General features: G+C 48.7%; 4 protein-coding genes across 4 annotated transcripts; 1 reads left to right on the top strand and 3 right to left on the bottom strand.

Annotated features, from left to right (window-relative positions):
* Positions 1-192: 192 nt before the first annotated feature.
* P153DRAFT_405096 (uncharacterized protein) lies at positions 193-1404 on the bottom strand (the record flags this gene model as incomplete). Its single annotated transcript, XM_033672007.1, has 3 exons — positions 1111-1404; positions 983-1060; positions 193-935 (listed from the first exon to the last, which is right to left on the bottom strand). The coding sequence occupies exons 1-3, from the start codon at positions 1397-1399 to the stop codon at positions 193-195; spliced, it is 1110 nt and encodes a 369-aa protein (XP_033522320.1). The 5' UTR covers positions 1400-1404.
* A 1075-nt stretch (positions 1405-2479) lies between these two features.
* On the bottom strand, positions 2480-3839 carry P153DRAFT_432363 (uncharacterized protein). Its single transcript, XM_033672967.1, has 3 exons — positions 3426-3839; positions 3190-3374; positions 2480-3139 (listed from the first exon to the last, which is right to left on the bottom strand). The coding sequence occupies exons 1-3, from the start codon at positions 3731-3733 to the stop codon at positions 2484-2486; spliced, it is 1149 nt and encodes a 382-aa protein (XP_033522321.1). The 5' UTR covers positions 3734-3839; the 3' UTR covers positions 2480-2483.
* A 1054-nt stretch (positions 3840-4893) lies between these two features.
* P153DRAFT_376859 (uncharacterized protein) lies at positions 4894-6362 on the bottom strand (the record flags this gene model as incomplete). The annotated part of the gene is made up of 2 exons (XM_033669702.1): positions 4894-6044; positions 6092-6362. The coding sequence occupies 2 exons, from the start codon at positions 6360-6362 to the stop codon at positions 4894-4896; spliced, it is 1422 nt and encodes a 473-aa protein (XP_033522322.1).
* Positions 6363-6794: 432 nt separating this feature from the next.
* Positions 6795-13970, top strand: P153DRAFT_294080 (P-loop containing nucleoside triphosphate hydrolase protein; the record flags this gene model as incomplete). The annotated part of the gene is made up of 4 exons (XM_033663934.1): positions 6795-10036; positions 10082-10506; positions 10616-11869; positions 11914-13970. The coding sequence occupies 4 exons, from the start codon at positions 6795-6797 to the stop codon at positions 13968-13970; spliced, it is 6978 nt and encodes a 2325-aa protein (XP_033522323.1).
* Positions 13971-14146: the final 176 nt, after the last annotated feature.

Here is a 14146-nt window from a genome sequence, read left to right on the forward strand (position 1 = left end):
AGCGCATCATTGAAGACCACCGCGACCGCCTCACCAATGACCGTCATCATCACGCCAATGACCACCACCTCGTCCCTGGGCACCATATCCCTGATTCTGACCACGCTCCTGATCATGACCACGTCCTTAGTCGAGACTACCCTATTCCTGACCGCGATCTTGACCACTAGCGTAATCCTGGGACTCCGCAAGTCAAGACAAGGGTCTAGTTCCCACACCCCTGGTGGTCTTGCTGTTGAAACCGTCAGCATGCGGGCTTCTGTTGCCCAGGTCTGCTCGCACGCGCTCCAGAGGAGTTGGTCGTGATGCTATGAATTGGAGCTGACGCTCTAGATTGTTGCTGTAGTCCAGGGCCGCTCTGGTTTGCTGATCAACTCCATTCTCCACATCTGCTCGCACACGTTCCAGAGGATTTGGACGTGATGCTACGAACTGGAGAAGGCTTCTCGTATTGTCCAGATACTGTTGAGCTGCTCGGTCGTGGGAAGCTTGCTCGTGTTGGACTGACATACTGTCTTCTTGTTGTCGCTTTCGTGCGGAGTCAATGGACATGGGTGTTTGGCTGAATGCTGATCCCGTCGGTTCGGTAGGAACCCGATGAAGGATTTGCAGATTTGAAGGGCTGTCAATAGGCTCAAGGGGTGCCAAAGGGTCGAATTTCTCTGTGTTAAGCTGCTGCTGTCGTCGATTCTCGTTGTGCTTGCATGCATATCTGAGGCCTTCCATATACCTCTCAACAAGATCAGGAAACTCATTGATGAGGTCCAGTTCAATCCCGTTCAATTCCTGGAAAGGCGCGCCTTCTTGAACGTGTTTAACTGTAGTCTCAACGAAGTCGTCCAAGACATGGCTTCCCAGCCTCCAGTTTCGCTCGCGCTGATCAACAATTTGCTGAGCAAGTCCGTGCGGAATTTTTCCCAGATCATGGGAAGGGACTGTGTAGATTAGCAAATGCAATGAACGTTGAGTACATGACGCTTACTAAGCCTCTGGTCTGGCTGAGCCACGACGTGCGGAATCTGATCGCAACTCACCAAGGCGCCGCCGAGAGTACTGTAGCCTTGCAGAGTTTGTTAGTCATATACCCAAAGAGTGCAACTGAACACCTACCCAACGTGACTGGCTGGCAGGCCTGGCCGAATTGCGCTTGCGCCGCTTGTTGGTGACCGAATTGATTGTTCTGTGGGTTAGGAGCGACTTGTCGGTATTGTGGATTGGCAAAGACTCGTTGGTTTTGCGGATTGGGGTAAGCTTGTTGGATCTGCGAATTGGGGGTTTGGGAGCTGTAGTAGACTTGTTGGTTGTGCAAATTGGGGTAAGCTTGTTGGTTTGGTGGACTATGATAAGGGTATTCCGGAGGGGAGAAAGGATTCAAGTGATTGAATCCACGGTTGGCCATTTCCTGCGTGTGTCAGCACAGTCTTGCAATGACACACCACCTATGGGGGGATTCATACGTTTTGTGGAGAAAGGCAAGGAGCAGATGAAGTGGGCGCAACAAAGGTTTATATTAAAGCTCCGTGTGTGGCGCTAGCCTACGCGAGACGTTGCTACGCGGTTTTTGCTTTCACTGCTTTACGTCTCGGTCAACAGTGAAAGCGCGGAGTCAGCTGCATGCTTTGTGGCTCCTACAAGCCATAAGATACACTGATGGGGATTTGGAAAATTGCATGAGGCGTATATTGCGATATAGTCAAGTCCAGAACCCTTAATCTAATTTTAGATGTAGTTGTCAAGCTGCTGCAAGGTGTTCTGGATTGGTTCCCGGTATCTCGACTAGCCGAGAGTTTTTTTCGCGCTGACTCCAAAAGTAGAAGGGTACTGTGTGCGAAATACCAAGGATTAATTTTGCGCAGTTGCAATCCTACTAGCTATAGTAGTCGTGATGTGAGAGCGTACACATAAGCATTATATCATGACGTTACGCACGCCACCTTACTGCACTCGATGCCAGCGTCCAGAATAACGAATCCTTGGATTGAATAGAAGACACGCTTCCGAGAACGCTGTTAAAATCTCTCCAGGAACCTAAAAGTCGTGACTTGGGCGTGTATGTGACAGCGTAAGGTTGGCACTTCAGAACCCATCTAGCAACTCTACAAAAGCACCTACACCATAGAATCCCGAACTACACCGCTGACTTTATTATGCACGCCACATCAAGACACGGGAGTAGATTGGTTTGAAGTATGAAGAAACCTATCCTACTTCAATCTTAATGTTGGCTATATTAGAAAAGGTTGACGTTTGCTCATGTGTTTACAAGGTTTGCTCGAAAGGAGTAGACTACACTTCAGGAACCTCAAAGCGCACAAGGTGGGAACGTTGACAACGCACAGTTCTGGCTTGTAGAAGCCTGCCTTCCTAAGGCACTCGGTTAGAGGTGTTAAGATAACTAACTTTGTGACAGCAAAAGGGAGGGCTCAAGGCATCAACGAGCCTAGTAACTTTCAAGCAATACTTTGTTATTGTTTACATTCCTTTCATGATTTGTCCTCTAGAATAGACACTACGCTAGATTGTTCATCTTCTTTTGCCGAGCTACACATTCGATCTTCGTTCGGATCCTCCGTCTCGGGACACGATTTTCCAGAGCTTGTGTCCAAAGTGGCAGCCAAACAAAGCGAGATGCCTATCTGACTTTTGGTAGTATGGGTAGAAGACGATAGCCCAGTGTCCAGATCTTTGGATCTCGTGTTGCCACTAGCCATCTCAAAATCATCACTCTTCCCATGGTCTCGGCTCTTCCCTCGACTGAGCACTGGTCCATTTGATAATCCAGAGTAGGGTCGTGCGGCATTGCTGCTGCCATGTGATGGCCGGCCTCTCCGCCACAAGTTCCACTGGCCGTATATTGTCGGCATGTTGACGACGAATGATGCGATGAGGAGCTCTCCGGATACCCATGCTGAGCGATTGGCCTGGGAAGTGGCGTGACTGTGGTTGATTGGCAGTCGTGTGATGGTGATGGCGATGATGAGAAGTCCCAAAGTCAACAATACAAAAACTTGCAACTTGCGCAAGAACGGAGTTTGAAGACTGATGAGTAGTGGGATCGGAATGACAACAAGCATCACATCGGTGATGATGTTGAGGGATGCGACGAGGATCAACTGAAACTGAGCGCGGACGCATGTACCTGAGAACAGGGTTAGAAATGAACGGTGTTGGACGTGAAAGCATTATTACCTGGATCTGGAGTAACCTGCCAGTATAAATGGAACGGATTGCATTCTGAAAAAGTCGAGATTTGAGTCGCGATGAAGCTGACCAGAAAGACGCCCCTGTAGCTCCAGAGAGCCATCTTCTCCCATCTCAGCTTGAAGAGTAGACGACGGAAGACATCGAGCAGGACAAGCTTTTGCAACCATAGACTTCTCAAATCAGCAACGATCTACACAGACAACGTGATAATATAGACCTACTACGAGATGTAGATCACTCTACTGGCTAGAGTGAGTTGGCTACCAATGGTCCGTCGGTAGATTTCTTTGTTGGTGAAGTCCAAGGACGCTCGCGTTTTAGCATCCATGTTGTTTGTCCCCCATATGAGAACAACATGGATCGTAGCGACGCGAGCAGTGCAGCAAAGCATTGCCCCCATGGTAAAGTAGTCACCCGAATTGTACACTTCCTTGTTGATCTTCTTCGAAACCAGACGAACGACCATAATAGTAATGGCCAGCCAACTATAGAGCCAGTGCGTAAGCACTGTGAACGACAGCTGATCCATGGAAGAACTTGCGGTCCAGGGCTTCCGTGGTTGGCAAGAAACAGTAACCCGGGTAGAAGAAAGATCCGTGGACTCCTACAGACATCCCATGGGCGGAAGGCGAAACATGGGTACAACGTGGCAAGCGCACGATCTTGATTTATGAGCAGGCGACGAGTCATAAGAAATCAAGTATTGCGTATTATGCGATTACTTGCATGTGCCCCTGGAATTCGCCAACTAGCGGAAACACTGGAAGCGAGATAACTCCCCAGGGCTTACCGGCTTGACCGTAGATCATGAATCTTTTATCCGTGCAGGGAGCGGGATAATCATGTCGGCGATCTGTAAGTGAGGCTGTTGGATATGGTACTAGTGGCGAAGAGATGTAAAACAGAGGCGGATGGAGATAATCAAATGCACTAGTCAATATATTCTTTTGGATTTGTTATAATTCTGACCTGATTTTCTATGCAATGTCCAAGATCTCACGTTTTGGTGTTTGTGTCAGGATATACCCTAGTCTTGATTGTCCCGTTGTCTGCAAGGTTTAAGCTGGTTGATGGAACGGACCAGATCCTGGTTTCTTACCCATGTCCGCTTAGGCGGCTAAAGCATCGGAGAAAGTCCTCCGGTCGGATATTAAACCCGGTCGTGCTGTGTATCCGCTGTTATATCCATTCATCCGTAATGCCTCTTCCAGACTTCAACCTCATGTTTCATTCACCAAACTACATATAGGCTTAGCTTTGGGAGGTTTTACGTGAACAGGTATCTAGATCGCCTTTCCTGTCATATGACCTCGGTTATCTTGACATGCATATCTAGCGTTTGGTTCTTACAGCTTGAACAGCCTTAGTTAACATGGTTATAGTTTCCGCTTTGTCAAGCCAAATGCACTTGTTTTATATCGAATCTCTATTCACTCATTCTTTCTTGTACTGTGAGTTATCAACATGTTGACAATGGCAGTGGTAGCGGCGACTCTTTTTGCTAAGAGATTAGATGGATGCAGCGGAAATTCTTTTGTTGGTAATCGAATTCATTGCAATCCGCTGGTCATGTTTTATCATCGGGAACAAGCCAGAAGCGTAAGTGCCATGCTTCTAGAATCCGATGATGTACAGCTGAAATTAACACAGGATTCTTCCAACGATCCTGACAGTGGAAAAAGGTGGGACCTAATACGTGCACCTTCCACAATATCCGCAATCCTCGGCAGAACAGGCAGTGAAGTCTTTCTCTTCCTCGTCAGAACTATCATCCTCAAAGTCACTGTCTTCCTTGTATCCAAGGTCTATACCACTATCGTCGACATGGGACTCGTTCTCTCCCACCCACGCACTTCTTAGCATGGCAGGCAATGCATGGGTGCCTCCTCCATGTTGAACTCGAATTTCCAGGCGGTCAGTTCCGGCGCAGTAAGCCTCCAACAGACCTCCTTTGTCTCGTTTTGCAATTTCGATGATCCTGTTCAATAATACGGTCAGACGGCGAATCGCGTCAATGTTCTCTGTTTCCCAGTCCTGCACATCTTTCCTGACATCTTGGACTCGGATATCTTGAAATAGGCCAGCACCATCGTGATATGCAACAATGAAATTGGGCACTTGTTTAATCCATAGCTGGGGATAGATATCATACATGTTGATTTCCTTGTTGTACCTGCCAGAACGGGTTTTCAAGTCGAAGATGGAAGATTGTGAAACATAAGAGCCAGCCTGTTTGATCGTTGGAAGATCCATGTCTGGTTTCATCGATAGAGTCGAGTGGAACGATGGAGTAATGGCCGTCTTCTGGAACGCATCGAGGAGATCAACATCGTTCGGATGGCCGTTTGGTCTACTACCCTCCGACTTATCAAGGGTAGAGGTGTCCTGTATATAGCCATCGCATTCAAATCGAACCATACATTCGAGGTTCCCCAGTTTGTATTGTACAATACGCTGATGTGTTTCAGACCCTTTAGTCTCTTTCTCCCAGGTTGTATACGCCTCGGGGAAGGTATGCCCAAATCCTCTCACGTCCTTGATAAGCTCTTTCGGGTCATTCTCTTTGCGGATGAAGAATACGGTGTTGCCAATCAACTCAATATCAAAACGGAATGGCTTGTCGAGTCCACGAACGAGGCGTAGAAGATTGCCTAGCGTACTACCACAGGCGAAGACATCGATTTCAGATCTCTGGTCGGGGGAGTCGATGTCCAGAACGGCCTTCACAGCTGGTGTGAGGGGGAGATCAAACATCGCAGCGTTTGGATCGCGATAGTATTGTCCGCTGTCTTCTGACAAACGTCGTGGAGTAGCGAGGGGTGTCCATCGAGGAGGCTTGCCTTCTACATGTGAGTCCAGCTTCTATACAAAGCATGAACATACTTACCAGGGACAATGATAGTTGGAGTATTCTCGTTTAGCCAATTGTACGAAGCTACATATTGACAATGAGAGATACCTGGAGTCGTGTCGTCACTCTTGGCCTCTAAACTAGAAACGTGGAGGAGTTCGATCAGGCTGCCAAGCGGATACTTCTCTATATCAGGTTTGATAAGCTCGCGTTTCACGAATGCCGGAGACGATCCGCCACGCCCTCTTCGCGGAGCAAAGCCACCACGACCACGACCACGGCCTGGAGTCCACGGTACGGAAGACATCCGGCGTAAGTATAATCAAAGACGCAAAATGACGAGATTGAGGGATGAGGGGTAGAGAACATATGGCAACCTCAGATGTTTGATGTTGCCTGCACAAGGCTGTGTATGTGGCGTGGTTTGTTCATCATGCAGGCGACGCAGAGCTTCGCATGGTAGGCCTCCGCTCGTCCAGAGCAAACCAGAATGTGCAGGTATATGCACGGCTACGCTTCGCCGCATATGGATCTGCGATTGTCTTCCAATCGTGTGGATAGCATGTGCATGGAGGCGCCCACCAAGTGATAGAATGTTGTTGCCTGCTCCCAAAGCGCATACCACCTAGATAAGAGTTAAAAGGCCTGAAACCTCTCTGTAGGATGCGGTATTACTTCTGAAGTTTACTTCTCTCCGGCTTTATATTGTTTGTCGGCACTGGTGTTCCGTCCTTTCTTCATGGCAGACCAAGAGGCTGCCGCGAAACGTGCGGTAGGGCTCACGAAGCTCTTCAATGGGATCATTCACGGTCATCGTGACTTGAAAAGTGCACTAGAGGGCAACCGATTTCTTGAAGCGCTTCGCTCTCAAGAGGATGTATCAAAGTGCGTAGAAAGCTTAGTTGCGTCGAAAGCGGGCTTAGACGCCATCGGGAAGGCCTTTCGGTTTTCCCCCGACGACGCTTTCCTCAACGGGCCAGCGGCTTCCTCCATCCTACATTTCTCACACCCTTCGCTCAAACAACTTTACGGCGGTCAATTTTTGAATCGCATTCTCGAGCAAATTGTACAACCCCCAACTTTCTGGAATACACTTGTCAAAGCTCACGATGCGCGCAATCTCTCGTCTGATGCTACGCACGCGTTTGCCTGGCTGCTACTTGAAACCCTCCACTCTCGTTCTGAAGACGTTCCAGATGTGCGCGAGATTGCAGAGGAAGTCACCAAAAACGAATCGCTCATCAAATCAGAATCACTGGATGTTAGAAATATAGGCTACAAGATCAAGCATGCGGTAGAGAGCTCGTCAAGCGACTCTGTTGACGGTCCAGGAGGTCGGCACGACAATGATTTTGACGATTTTCGAAAGATAAAGATCTTGCCGACAGCAGATGAGTTTGCATCCTCCGAAACGCCATTCTATCGACGTGCGGACGCTATAGACTCTGTACTACCAGGGAACCGCGGATCCGTACACTTGGACAATCAGTTTCGATTGCTTCGAGAAGACCTTCTAGGAGAGCTACGAAACGACTTCCAGATCGCCACCGGTCAAAAGAAGGGTCGTCGCAAGACTGTTCTTACAAATCTGCAATTTGTTGATATCGATTGCGGGCCAGTTTCACGACGCAAGCCTTGCTCCCTAAGGCTTCGTGTATTAGATGACATCCCTCAACTCAGGAAAGTGAAGGGTGTTGAACAGAGAAAGAGGTTTGTGTCGGACAAAGCGAACAAAAACCTGATGAAGAACCGGGCGCTAGGATGCTTGGTTAGCAACGGTAACATTGTCGCCTTCGCCAACGTAGAGCGTGATGAAGCATTATTGGCTGAACAGCCCGCGATCATCGTTCTTCATATCGTTGACGCAGATTCTGTCGGCAGAGTTCTCCTTGCGTGGAAGCATGCAACCGATATGAATTTCGTTCAGGTCGATACCGCAGCATTTTCATATGAACCGATTTTGAAGTGCCTGCAGTCCATGATCGAACTTCCTCTACATGAGCAACTGGTCGGCCTTCAACCGGACGATAACGAACAACCTTCTGAAGTGCAGCCCTACAGTATCATCGACGCCGTCCGCAACACCTGGCAGAACAATCTTCAACCAACCCTGAATACGAGTAAACCTGTTGAACTAGACGCTACACAGGCGGAGTCGCTTCTCGCAGGTTTGGAAAGGAAAGTGAGTCTGATTCAAGGCCCTCCTGGAACGTGGAAATCATTCATTGGCGCTCTGATAGCCAAGATACTGCATGATCACACCAGCGAGACTATACTAGTGCTCACCTACACTAACCATGCACTGGATCAATTTCTTGTTGATTTGCAAGACATTGGTATTCCGTCAAATGCTATCGTCAGACTTGGATCCAACTTTACTCCTGCTACACAATCACTTGCTCTAAAGGAACAACATAGTAGCTACAGAATGAGTATGACCACAAGGATCATAGTAGACGAACTGAAGGTACAAGTTGAAAGCTATCATGACGCTCTGACTAGGAAGGTGGACCACTTTTCTGCCTTGCGCCGGACGAACAAAATCCTTCTCGAATATCTTGAATTTTCGGAAGATTCTGAATTTTTTGATGCATTCGTCGTCCCTGAGAGTGATGATAAAATGGCGTTGGTTGGAAAGAAGGGAAGAATCATCGACAAGACGTACCTAGTGCAAAGGTGGATCAACGGGCAAGATGCTGGTGTCTTCCAAGCTAGTGCTGAGGTGAATTATCCTAGCATTTGGGCCATGTCACCGCAGGCGCGCATAACACTCGAAAATCGGTGGTATCAGGAAATTGAGAATGAGCTAATCACTGAGGTCACTATCTTAGTACGAAAATACAACGAGTGTTGTGAGCGCCTCACCCAACTCTTCCGCGAGAAGCAGTCGCACACCATCGGTAACAAACGCATCATTGGATGCACAACAACCGGGGCTGCTATGTTCACAGATGCAATCCTGAAGGCATCACCTGGTGTTATACTGGTCGAAGAGGCTGGCGAGATTCTTGAAAGTCACGTCCTGGCAGCAATGACAGCTAATACCAAGCAGCTTGTCTTGATTGGCGATCATAAACAACTTCGTCCAAAGGTTAGCAACTACTCTCTTACTGTGGAGAAGGGACATGGCTACAACCTCAACGTCTCTCTATTTGAGAGGCTTGTCCTTGCAGGAGTCCCGCACACAACGCTTAACAAACAACATCGCATGCGACCTGAGATCTCATCACTGATCAGATTCATGACCTACCATGAACTCGAAGATGCCGAGACGACACGAAAGAGGCCTGCGTTGCGGGGATTCCAAGACAACGTTATGTTTGTCTCTCATGATCGCCCCGAAGTCAATGCAGATCGCATCGCTGATCGACGCGATGGTGAGGCCAAGTCCAGTAAGGAAAATACGTACGAGGCCGACATGGTATTGAAGTGCGTACGTTACCTGGGACAGCAAGGCTACGGTACAGATGATATCGTGGTATTGACTCCCTACCTTGGGCAGCTCTATCTGCTGGTGAACACCCTTTCAGCCGAGAACGACCCAGTTCTGAATGACTTGGATTCTCATGAGCTAATTCGAGCGGGCTTACTTTCTCCTGCCAGTGGACAGATATCAAAACGCAGGCTCCGGGTATCCACGATCGATAACTATCAGGGCGACGAGAGCAACATTGTCATCGTCTGCCTGACGCGCAGCAACAGTATTGGCGATATTGGGTTCATGTCTTCACCTATGCGCGTCAATGTTATGCTGTCTCGAGCGCGGAACGCACTAATTATGATCGGAAACCCTCAAACTTTTATGAACAGCCGTAAGGGCCAGGATGTTTGGGTTCCATTGTTGACAGAATTAAAAAGCAGTGGCTACGTGTATGACGGATTTCCAGTCAAATGCGAGCAACATCCAGACAAGACCGCGCTCTTGACCGAGAAAGAGCAGTTCAACTCAGTGTGCCCGGATGGAGGCTGTTCCGAACCATGGTGAGCGACTTCAGCTATAAAAGTTCTGATTTCTAACTTGTACAGTGGGAAGATGCTCAATTGTAACATCCACACGTGCCCGCATCGCTGTCACCAATTGCAGGATCACTCCAAGATGAAATGCGAAACAATTATTTGGTTTTCATGTCCCAAAGATCATAAAACCTCACGAAGGTGTTATGATAAGGCCGCAGCCGCGGTTTGTCGAAAGTGCGACGCTGATGCACGTGCGCTGGAGAAGCGACGTCAACGTGACTACAAGTTGGATCAAGACCGTCAAGCCAAGCAACAAGTGTATGCGGCAAGACTTGCTGAGATTGAAGATGAACTCGAACATGCAAAACGCGTATTGAGAGATCAAAACGACGAAAATGACCGCCAATATGCTTTGGCACAGAAGAGGCAAGATCTTGCGAATTTGAGGTCAAAGGCTAGCAATCCTCCGAAACAACCAACGGCAGGCTCTACCAGTAAGCAACCATTTACGAGACTAGATTTGTCCAACCTGTCTTGCCACCCCGAAAAAGAAGCCTTACACGCTATCTGGCTTTCAGACTACATCCCTTACTGACCACTAAGCAGCTAAGTCACCCATCGCCACATCGAACAAGTCCTCAATACAAAGTCAGGATATACCCACAGCTCCTCGAGACAACAAAGACACTACTCAAGAGGAGAACATCGGTGCTTCTGAAGAAGAAAGCCAGCCGGACTGGGATAAGAGCGAAGCGAAGGATGACTGGGAACAGCAAAAACAGTTTGACGGCGCAGAGAATGAGGCGCTAGACTCCCTGATGTCTATGATAGGACTCGAATCTGTGAAGGAGCAGTTTCTAACTATTAAAAACAAAGTCGACACTGTAGTACGACAAGGGATTTCTCTCAAAGGGGAACGATTCGGGGCGGCTCTGCTTGGAAATCCAGGCACAGGGAAAACTACTGTTGCCCGTTTATACGCCAAGTTCCTTGTCAAAGTTGGAGCTTTGCCTGGGGATCACTTTTTCGAAACGTCTGGGTCGTCCCTCGCAAACGATGGCGTTCCCGCTTGTAAAGCACACATTGAGAAGATTCTCGAAGAAGGGGGCGGAATATTCTTCATCGATGAAGCTTATCAACTGGTTTCTGGAAACAGCTACGGTGGCAAGGCAGTTTTGGATTATCTTTTGACGGAAATCGAAAATTTGGTAGGCAAAGTCGTATTCGTACTTGCAGGCTATCATAAGCAGATGGAGGCCTTCTTCGCTCATAATCCGGGAATTCCCAGTCGCATCCCTCTCGAGATGGAGTTTCAAGACTACACAGACGAAGAGCTGCAACGCATTTTCTGTCAGTACATCGATTCGAAGTACAGAAGTAGCATGAAAATCGAAGGTGGCATGAACGGCCTGTATGTGCGAATTGTAGCTCGTCGTGTTGGTCGCGGCCGCGGACGTGACGGGTTTGGCAATGCTCGAGCCGTACAGAACAAGATTGGCCGGATAACGGAGCAGCAGGCAAAGCGTCTGCGCAAGCAGCGGAAAGCAGGAAAACTACCGGACGACAACTTTCTAACGAAGGAAGATCTCATTGGCCCAGAACCTGCAACTACCCTCAAAAATAACGCTGCATGGACCAAGCTGCAAAAGATGATCGGTCTGGCCTCTGTCAAACAGTCTGTCCAATCGTTGCTCGACGGCATCCAGTTCAACTATCAGCGAGAGTTGGAAGAAAAGCCCCTCGTTCAGTACAGCCTCAACAGAAATTTCATTGGATCGCCCGGGACGGGCAAAACATCAATTGCGAAGTTGTATGGAAAGATCCTGGCAGATATCGGTCTTCTTTCGAATGGCGAAGGTTAGTGCGAACTATGGCCTGTAACTATGGCTAACACGTAACAGTGGTCATAAAGAACCCGGCAGACTTTGTTGGAAATGTCCTTGGGGCTTCTGAAGCTAACACAAAAGGGATACTTGCATCAACTGTCGGCAAAGTCCTCATCATCGATGAAGCTTACATGCTGGCTGGGACTTCTGTTGCTGACCCATACAAAGCCGCTGTAGTCGACACGATTGTGGCTGAAGTTCAAAGCACACCGGGCGAAGACCGATGTGTGCTTCTTCTGGGATACAAAGACCAGATGGAAGAGATGTTTCGGGATGCCAATCCAGGGCTTGCGAGGCGATTTCCGATAGAATCCGCTTTCGTCTTTGAAGACTTCAACGATGCCGAGCTCCGCCAGATCTTGGACCTAAAACTCAAGGACATTGGTTTCAACGCCACTGATCAAGCCAAAAGGGTTGCGATGGATGTACTCCAACGAGCTCGAAATCGTCCTAATTTCGGCAATGCTGGTGAGGTAGACATCATTCTCGACAGGGCTAAGGGGGAGCACCAGAAGAATATGTCTGCTGGAAAATCTCAAGACTTTGACACGTTTGACGCCATCGATTTCGACCCGGATTTTGACAGAGGGGAACGAGCAGCCACCAATCTACCTGCACTTTTTCAAAACGTTGTTGGCTGTGAAGATCTGATCAAGCAGTTTCAGGGCTATCAGACGACTGCTGCAAACATGAAGGCTCTCGGCATGGATCCTCGAGAACAACTCCCCTTCAATTTTCTCTTTAAGGGGCCACCAGGTACCGGCAAGACCACAACAGCGCAAAAGATGGGCAAGATATTCTACGATATGGGATTGCTCAGCCAAGCGAAGGTTGTAGAATGTTCTGCTACTGACCTTATAGGACAGTATGTCGGTCAAACTGGACCCAAGGTTCAGAAGCTGTTGGAGAAAGCCCTCGGCAAGGTTCTGTTTATCGACGAAGCATACCGCTTAGCAGAAGGCGCATTCGCTACAGAAGCAATGGACGAGTTGGTAGACTGCTTGACGAAGCCCAAGTTCGCTCAGAAATTAGTTACTGTACTCGCTGGATACGACAAAGATATCGACCGACTAATGAGCATGAACCCGGGTCTCACGAGTCGGTTTCCAGAAGCGGTTATCTTCAGCCATCTAGATCCAGAAACGTGTTTAGAGCTTTTGATCAAGGTCCTGGAGGATCTACAGAAGAAGAAAAAGGCGCCGCTAGACTTATCCGTCGTGGAAGTCCTTGGATCCGGATTGAATGAGCTGATCCTCGACTACTTTCGTAAGCTTTCAGACTTAGGTTCCTGGGGCAACGCTCGCGATGTCAAGTCTCTTGCCAAAAGCATGTTCGGCAAACTGATCTCAGCGGCCGTCCCACCTGTGACCAGCCTCGTCCTTACGGAACCCATCATCATCAACACCATGCAAACCATGTTTGACGAGCGCTCTCGTCGGAACGAAGCTGCCGGTACAAGTCGCTTTCCGAACCGAATACCTATACGCCCGGCACCGCAGCCACAGCCACAAACACAAAAGCCACCCATAGCTCATGCACCCGAGACTAAATCAGCACCGCCACCTACCAAAGCACCGCCACCAACAGCGCAGAAGCAAGACAAGCATCTTGAGGTCGCAAAGACGGTCAAACCCAAGGAAGAGCCTGAAGACCCTCTAGATTCGATTCTCAAAGCAACCCGCGATGCTGGTGTTTCCGACGCGATTTGGAACCAACTCGAGCGCGACAAACGCGCTATAATCGCAAAGGAACGCGAGTACCGCCGACTGCAAGAAGAGAAACGACAAGAAGAGCAACGCATCGAGGAGTTGTGGCGAGCAGAGAAAGCTGCCGCTGACGAAGAAGAGCGACGTTTGCGGGAACAAGAGAGGATCGCGGCAGAGTTAGAACGAAGGCGTAGGGAAGCTATCCTGATCGCGGCAGAGAAGGAGCGCAAGAAGGAGATGGAGGCGCAGAAGAGACTCAGGATCATGGGCCCCTGTCCAGCAGGCTACCATTGGATCAAGCAAGGTATGGGGTACAGGTGTGCTGGTGGAAGTCACTGGATTGATGATGCAGCGGTGTGGCAGTAAGTTGCTAAAAGCGTGTAGTAATAGTATAGCTGTAGAAATAAATTGAGGTTGTTTATAAGTTTCTTTATTATAGTATTAGTCTAACTAGGTTATCTTGATCGTTGCTGCCTAAGGTAGTACAGGTGCAACTAAACTGTCTTACTCTCGGATAATTGAACTAACTAGAAGCAGCAACA

This window comes from Dothidotthia symphoricarpi (assembly GCF_010015815.1).
Source record: "Dothidotthia symphoricarpi CBS 119687 unplaced genomic scaffold P153scaffold_13, whole genome shotgun sequence".
Lineage (NCBI taxonomy): Eukaryota > Fungi > Ascomycota > Dothideomycetes > Pleosporales > Dothidotthiaceae > Dothidotthia > Dothidotthia symphoricarpi.

Excerpts from the sequence above, each read along its gene's own strand:
- P153DRAFT_432363 (XM_033672967.1), bottom strand. The coding sequence starts at position 3,733 with ATGGATCAGCTGTCGTTCACAGTGCTTACGCACTGGCTCTATAGTTGG. Across the intron at positions 3,375-3,425 it reads AGAGTGATCTACATCTCGTA|TCTATGGTTGCAAAAGCTTG; the intron begins GTAGGTCTATAT and ends TGATTTGAGAAG. Across the intron at positions 3,140-3,189 it reads GCAGGTTACTCCAGATCCAG|GTACATGCGTCCGCGCTCAG; the intron begins GTAATAATGCTT and ends CCCTGTTCTCAG.